Source organism: Cyphomyrmex costatus, unplaced genomic scaffold (genome assembly GCF_001594065.2).
Source record: "Cyphomyrmex costatus isolate MS0001 unplaced genomic scaffold, Ccosl1.0 scaffold840, whole genome shotgun sequence".
NCBI lineage: Eukaryota > Metazoa > Arthropoda > Insecta > Hymenoptera > Formicidae > Cyphomyrmex > Cyphomyrmex costatus.
The window spans coordinates 31,385-39,493 of NW_017280420.1; the positions used below are offsets into that span (position 1 = coordinate 31,385).

General features: G+C 33.2%; 1 protein-coding gene across 1 annotated transcript; it reads left to right on the forward strand.

Moving 5' to 3' along the window:
- The first annotated feature begins 409 nt into the window (after nt 1-409).
- On the forward strand, nt 410-5,719 carry LOC108781593 (uncharacterized). Its single transcript, XM_018549607.1, has 8 exons — nt 410-460; nt 519-644; nt 703-828; nt 2,162-2,384; nt 2,499-2,576; nt 2,730-2,996; nt 3,093-3,544; nt 5,579-5,719. The coding sequence occupies exons 1-8, from the start codon at nt 410-412 to the stop codon at nt 5,717-5,719; spliced, it is 1,464 nt and encodes a 487-aa protein (XP_018405109.1).
- Nucleotides 5,720-8,109: the final 2,390 nt, after the last annotated feature.

Genomic DNA, 8,109 nt, shown 5'->3' on the forward strand with positions numbered 1-8,109 from the left:
ATGTTGCCAAAAGATCCTTCTATGTAAGTTATAGATTAATTAATATTGATTTTTTAATAATAACTAATATCTAATGTATATTTTCAATGTTTTAAAGAGCAAAGAAATGGGTAGAGTTTCGAGATCGAAAAGATTTACTAAAAGATGATTTGTATAATAGAAAAAAATATACAATGTGTAGTAACCATTTTACAGAAAAGGATTTTAAATCAATCTATCCACGAAGGTTATTGTGGTCAAACACTGTTCCATCAATGAACGGGCCAAAATATAAATATGGTAAGACACATAAAAAAAAATTAATTAAACTTATAAAAAATATGTCTGTTTTTTAAACTCTTTATAGACATGCCGTCTTCGCAATGTGAATCTAATGAATACACTGATGTTGAGAAAACAAAGTTAAATAATGTCTGTCAAGACTTTGTCACCGAATCAACAAGTTGTAGCTTTTCCGATGGTAAGTTTTATATACTATTCTCATACAATACATATTTTAATTTGTTGTTTACTTTCAGAAAGTAGTGCCACAGACTTACATCCTAAGATTAAGAGGAAAACCAGTCAATACACTGATGTTGAGAAGTCAAATAATGTCTGTAAAGACTTTGTCACTGAATCAACAAGTTGTAGCTTTTCCGATGGTAAGTTTTATATACTATTCTTATACAATACATATTTTAATTTGTTGTTTACTTTCAGAAAGTAGTGCCACAGACTTACATCCTAAGATTAAAAGAAAAATCAGTCAATACACTGATGTTGAGAAGTCAAATAATGTCTGTCAAGACTTTATCACCGAATCAACAAATTGTAGCTTTTCTGATGGTAAGTTTTACAGAGAGGATTCCGATAGCGCACATCGTTAATTGACTAATTTAAAATAAAATGTTCTCATTGATAAAGTAATAAAAAATTACTAGGCAGCAGCTCTGGCTGATGTAAATTGATGTGTGCTATTATGATGTGCACCAACGAAACATTCCCAGTTTTATATGTACTATAATTCGCTAAAGCACATAATGTGTATCTTCCAACAAGCGACACAGATTACACGATGTGATACAGTGTATCATGACATCCTTTTTATTCGCCAATATTAAACAAGGATGAGATGATCACTGTATTGTACTGTGTCGCTTGTTGGAAGGTACACAATATTTCAGCAATATTGTGATATTGCTGCAATGTTCCATGCTAATGAAAAATTTTTTTGCTAATACTTATTATGTATCCGTTGCAGATAAAAATGTATTCAATTTATCTGCTATTTTTTATTTATCTGCTATTCTTTATGTTGCTGAAATACATAAAGTTCTTGCATATTATGAATGTAAACTATTAATATGTTATTAATGTTTTTTCGTAAATTAAATATATATCTATACATACGTATGAAATAGAAATAAAAATAAAAGATCTTTTAGTATTAGAAATATATTATAGTAATAAGTCTAGTATTAAAAATATTCTTAAAAATTGTGTGTTTACAATAAGTATTTAATAAAAGAATACATTAATGTGTAATAACATTACACTTTACATTAGTATATGCAGCAATATGAATAAGGACTTTGATGGCTCAAGATAAGAGACTTGTAGTGTCTCTCAGTTTTTGAACATGGCTGGAGACACTACCGCGTCTCCTGATACATTTACATTGTGCCATTTATCTGTACATAATTCGTCTCTGTTTTTCATCGAATTTTTTGTAGGAACTTGTGTTTTGGATGGCCGTTCAACTCCAACAATGATATTAAAGAAAAAAAATCGGAGCAATGTAACACCAAGGTCTAAAAAACGGCTAAATCATTATAAGAAGATGAATAATATTTTGAAATGTAAATTGTTCCGTGAACATAAGAAAAAGTCATGTATTTGTAGTTTTGGCAATCGAACTGTTGATCGAACATTGGCTAATCGAAAAATCAATGCGTTAATTGCAGACTCAAAACAATTCTTATCAAAAGAGGCACATTCCTTATTTTCTTTTCAATGTAAATCTGCTTTTAAATCGAAACATAGTAGACGATATGATGATTGCATGAAACAGATTTGCTTAACTTCGTACTATAACTCTCCGAAAAGCTGCAATGCATTACGCAAAATTTTAAATTTACCAACACCGCGAACTTTGAGAACTTGGCAATCTGCTGTACAGATTGATACGGGAATTAACAGTATGGTTATACAATCCATAACAAATTACTTTGCAATAAATAAAAATAAGCATGAAAATTTATGTTCTATTATGTTTGATGAAATTAGTTTGAAGGAAGAATTGTTTTATCATGTTAGCAAAGATAAAGTTATCGGAGTTATTGACAATGGAGAAAAACGTACAAATGCATTAGCAAATTCTGCACTTGTGTGTATGGTGCGAGGTATAACATCAAATTGGAAACATGTAATTGGATTTTGGTTTCTTGGTAAATCTGAAACCAATGTAAACATGTATAAAATTATAATGCAATGTATAACAAGTTTATATGATGCAGGTGCAATAGTAAAATTATTAGTTTGTGATCAAGGGCCTAGTAATAGAAGTTTAGCTAAAAAACTTTGGATTGATGAAAGTAAAACTCATTTCGAGTTTCGGGGCAATAAAATCTATTTTGTTTATGACGTACCTCATCTTTTAAAATCAACTCGAAATAATCTGATGAAATATGATTTCTTATACAAAGGGCAAATTATAAGTTGGAAGCATATTTCATCTATTTTTTTAGCTCAAAATCCAATTACTATACGAATGTTACCAAAAATAACTTTGCAGCACATAAATGTTAACAATTTTAATGCTATGCGAGTTAAATATGCTGCTCAAGTTTTTAGTGACACTATGAGTGTAGCACTTCTTGTCGCAAAACATTTTAAAGTTGTTGGGCCCGAATCAGAATATACAGCAAATTTTGTTAAAGATATGGACAATTTATTCGATACTCTCAATAGCTGTCGTCTTAAAGAAGACAAAATCAAATTAAGATACGCTATGAGTAAAGACTCGCCTCATGAGAAAATTTTAACAGATATGAAATATAATTTACAAAATAGTAAATTTATTGGGACTAATAAACCAGCATGTTTAAAAGGGTGGGTTATAAGTATTACTAGCATTTTAGCTTTGGCAAAAGACTTACGTGATAATTACGATGTTGAAAAACTATTGACAAGGCATTTGAATCAGGATCCCCTTGAAAATTTTTTTGCCATTGTTCGACAACAACATGGAAATGTAAAAAATCCGAATCCATATCAGTTTCAAAATGGAGTGCGACACACATATATCACTACAATTTCAAAACTGTCAGAGAATAGTAATTGTGAAGATGACAACACATTCACATTGACGAAAATAATGAAATTGTCTCATAAAAAAAAGTTTATCAAGCCAGTGAATGAAGCACATGTAGACATTAGTAATGTACAAAATCAAATTGAGGAACTAAAAGATTTACCTGACATACTAGATGTTATACATTCGAAGATTGATATTGATAGAAATGGAATTTATTATGTTGCAGGATACTTTTGTAACAAATTTGTAAAAATTCATAAATGCGCAGAATGTAAAAAAATTATTTTCGACAGCGACAAATTACTTGTAGGCGATCATCAGTTGTTTACCTACTTTAAGCAGTGTGATAAATTGAAAGACAGTCAAGGATTAAAATTCGTAACAGATGCAGTATTTGATGTCATTCAATCACTTGAAGCAATACATAATAGTTTATTTAATAAGTTTTTGAAAAGTAAGAGTTTAACAAAAGATTTGCTTTTTATTGTACAAAATAAATATAACGTACAAATCAAATTATGTTCAAAAGAATCAAGTGTGTTATTTTTCAAATTATTTTTAAAAATTAGGAATTTATGGGCTGTTCGTTCATTAAATAAAAATAAATTCAGCAAAATTAAAAATAAAAAAAATCAGAAGTTGAGAACCGTTATGCACGAATAATGATGAAATTTTTAATGAGAGTTTTAGTGAAAGAGCATGTTTTATAGGTTGCACATCTGAGGGTGGGTTCGCACCTTTGGTCTTTGTTCAAAATGAGAAAAAACTTTTGAGAAGCAGAAAAACAGCAGTCAATTAGAACTCGCGCTGGAAGAAATACAGACAGCAGAAACTATCTACCAGCGTATGTTCTGTTGGCTTTCTATTTTTCTAGGAACATTTTGAGAATATTTCAACGTTCTGAGAACGTTCAAAAGGATATCTCATCTGGAATAAAGGATGCGGTCGAGTTGCCACTACGAATGCTTTGAAGCGTTTCTTGATTGGTCAATTTGTAAAATTCTTTCTTTTGATTGGTCAATCAAACGCTTCAAAACATTCGTAGTGGCAACTCGACCGCACCCAAAGTGTGCTATATGAGTATAATTCATGTTACGTATACTATAGCAAAAATATTCACCAAGCTGCATTCTGTTATTCACTGCATGAACTGAAAATTTATAAGTTCACATTATGTATACTATAGATTTTCAGTACTTGCAGTGAATAACGGAACGCAGTTCAGAGTTATCTTGGCATAATTCCTAAACTTTTTGTCCAACAGTACAATTTTATTTTATTTTTTTACTTCATTTATTATTTCAACAGTCAGTTGACACTAAATTCTATTGAAGTTTCGTTTTCTGCGTTATAATAAATTGTATTTTATTTCTATTCGTTATGCGATTATTTATTATACTGTATTATCATAATCCTATTCTTTATTTTCATGTGATAAGTATAACTATTTTATAATACTAAAAATTGTTGCGTTACACCATTTTTAGAAATTTTATAATTCTTTATTTTCATGTGATAAGTATAATTATTTTATAATACTAGAAATTGTTGCGTTACACCATTTTTAGAAGTTTTACAATTATTTTATTATGTGCGTTGCGATATTTATAATTATAATATATCTAATACAACATTGTTTGAATAAATTATTTTTCAAATATATATATATTTTATTTACTTTTTAATTTAACATTGTTAAAAATGATGTTTAATTATTTTTTATTAAAAATTATATTTAATAATGATTTTTAATTGTTTTCAACTGAAAAAGTAATGATGCTATTTATTTGACAGTATTATTTTTCCACATAAAATATTTAAAAATCGTTAATGTAAAATTTTCAATCAAAAATAAATAATAATAATTAATAAAAATAAATAACATTACGATTGCGCGCGTGTGTGCGTGCATGTGTGCGAGCGCGTGTATGGTGCGCGCGCGTGTTCAGTTATGTTAGGTTGGGTACATGTTGCGTGCGCCATCTGCTATTTCTGCTGTGTACTATAGCCTAAAATGAGGGTCGTTTCTTAACATGGGTTGTATATGGAGCCTTCCATTCTTCTTCTCCCTATTCTTTGGGCGACGGCCTCAGGCATAGTCGTACCCATGGTGGAAATATACAAAGTGAGTCGTTGCGCATAATGGTGGCAAAGAGTGGAGGGGACATGTGTAGTTAGCCAATCACTTATGACCCATTGTGCACAGTAAACACAGCTATATTGGATTTATGCCAAATGGGGCATATATGATTGGCTGCATCTGCTCTCCACTACTTTTAGGCTACTGCGCATCCACGGGAACGACTCACCTTGTATATTTCCACCATGGTCGTACCTGTCTTAAAATACAGGCGACGGCCTCAGGCGTTGCCGCAGAAGATCGGCTCAGGTGGTTGCCTAAAGCGCACTAATACATCGTGAACTATCAGGCGACGCTCCAGGCGGCGCCACAAGTAGTGTTATAGTGGGAGTTCTAACTCGGGAGCTCCAAGGGGACGCGAGGGATTCTTCGGAGGTGGGGGTATGGCGTCGTGAGGCAATAACAATAAGATAGTACAGATTTTGGGATTGCAGTCACGTACAAGACAAAAAAAATCACAAAAAATAGGGAATATCACCATAAATAATAAATACAGGAAAAATAAATAATTATAAACGATAAGTGTTACAAAGGATACGTGCACTAACTGTTTTTTCAGCTGAGATATGGTGTAACGTAATTTTTTTTCTAAAAACATTTATTAAGGGGTTACTGGACTGAAAAATTGATTTTTTTAATTTAATAGTACAACATCTCAGGAGTGTTGTATGTAAATTTCAAGACATTCGGTGAAAAACTTCCGGAGATATGAATTTTTGAATCTCGGCGTGCGGCGAGTCGGTATAAACGCGCAGCAGGCGACCTGCTTTATCGCTGTATGGTTCAGCAGGGCCAGTTCAATATCGAGCAATTCTGAAGTATATTTGCGTCGTGGTTTTGTTTTTCTCTTCGTGAACGAAAAGTAATTTTTCAAAAAATGGGGAGGAAAGTGACAAGAATCGCACAAGAGAAAACTGCTAAAAGATTATGTAGGTCTAAGAAAAAGGCAAATCCGATGAAACGAAAAATCAGTGAGATCTCAAGGAGCAGTGCGTCGGCAAAAAAAATTAAAACAACTCAAGAATTTGAAGTGCCTGAGGACGCGGAAAAGCATTACAGAATAATACATTTTTTATTAGTTTTCAATACTATTTCAACGTTAGTGAAGTGCGTGGCATGTGGTGAAAAAATAAACTTTAAATCATGTGATAAACAAAGTTTGGGTTTCAAGATTGAAGTAAAATGTAAGATGTGTTCAGAGAAAAATTACGTTCCGTCAAGTGAAAAAATCGACCAAAAATATGAAATAAACTACAGATTTATTTTTATTATGCGTTTATTAGGCGTTGGAAGTTCAGGATGTAATAAATTTTGTGGCTTAATGGATCTAGGATGCACGTTTTTGGATTACAAATCCTACGAAAGGTATTTCGACAAAATTATTGAAATTGTGGAAAATGTTGCAAATCGATTTTTCTCATCTGCAGCAAACGAAGAGAAAAAAGAAACGATGAAAAAGAATAAAACGTCGGATTTGACCGTATCGGGTGATGGTTCATGGAAGAAGCAAGGGTTTAATTCACTGTATGGTGTGGCTTCACTAATAGGATATTATACCGGTAAAATTATAGACGTAGCTGTAAAAAGTGCTTATTGTGAAAAATGTAAAATGTGGGAAAATAAATGTAAAACTGCAGAATTCGAAGAATGGTACGAAGATCACGTGCAGAAAAACGAATGTGATAAGAATCACGCGGGACCTGCAGGGAACATGGAGGTAAACGCAATCGTGGTGTTACGTCCTGTAGACTCCACGATTCTTTTCTTTCAAAGGATCTTGGTCAGCGTCATGACCAGAGTGAAATTTACGAGAAGGGCCCGAGCGCGGATATCTGATAATCGAGGCCTAAGTAAACACCACGCGCTGGGAAACTCGTAAATGCCACAAAAGAAAAATAAAACGAGGAAGACAATTTGCGTACAAAGGGCTGACGGAGTTAAAAATTGCGAAACCACATATTTCTAAGCGGCCATTAGATAACGAACATTCTAAGGTATCATCTGGGAATTCTAAGAAAACTAGCTTAAAAAAAATAACTGGCGCCATGGCCATTGTGCCAAATCGTAAAACTCTTAGAGAATTTCCCACAGCAATGTTCATTTGACATCTAATAAATGAAGCGCGGAAACCGACGACTCTTCTAGTCATATATTTTTTCTACAACAAAGCGCAACTGTAATTTCCTACGCATAAAACCCTCAAGAGAAATTGTAAATTACTTTATTTTTCTTAACTCCCCGAGAACACGCGAGATCAACCTCGATAGGACTAGCAAAAATCGTAAAATCCTTTATTCTCGGAGCTCTTCCTAGAAGACGCTTGATATCAACATCGATAGGAGTTAAGAAAAATCGTAAATTATGTCACAAGTTGCTAGCGTTGCAAAAATTTCCAGACAAAGGAAAAGCCCTTTTGGGGTATAAATACGAAGCCCTCGGAAGCGCACAGCGTCAGTAGTAATCTTCAGCACCACCGTGTCAGTAGTCCGAGGCGATAAGCCCGAGTCTACTGTCCGGCCTCTCTTGTTCGCGCAGTCACCTCTTTGGTCGACAGTCAGTTGTCCGAGGCATCGCCCGAGTCAACTGACCAAGATCTGGTGGTCGATTAAAATCAGTGCCTCGAAGTCCACCAGGACCATCCTCGACCGACCGTGCGCCTCCGAGGCTTCGT

Coding starts and splice junctions, on each gene's coding strand:
- LOC108781593 (XM_018549607.1), top strand. CDS start 410: ATGTCTGTCAAGACTTTGTCACCGAATCAACAAGTTGTAGCTTTTCCG. Junction 829..2,161: donor AAATTGTAGCTTTTCTGATG/GTAAGTTTTACA, acceptor TCTGCTGTACAG/ATTGATACGGGAATTAACAG. Junction 2,997..3,092: donor CAAATTAAGATACGCTATGA/GTAAAGACTCGC, acceptor CATGTTTAAAAG/GGTGGGTTATAAGTATTACT.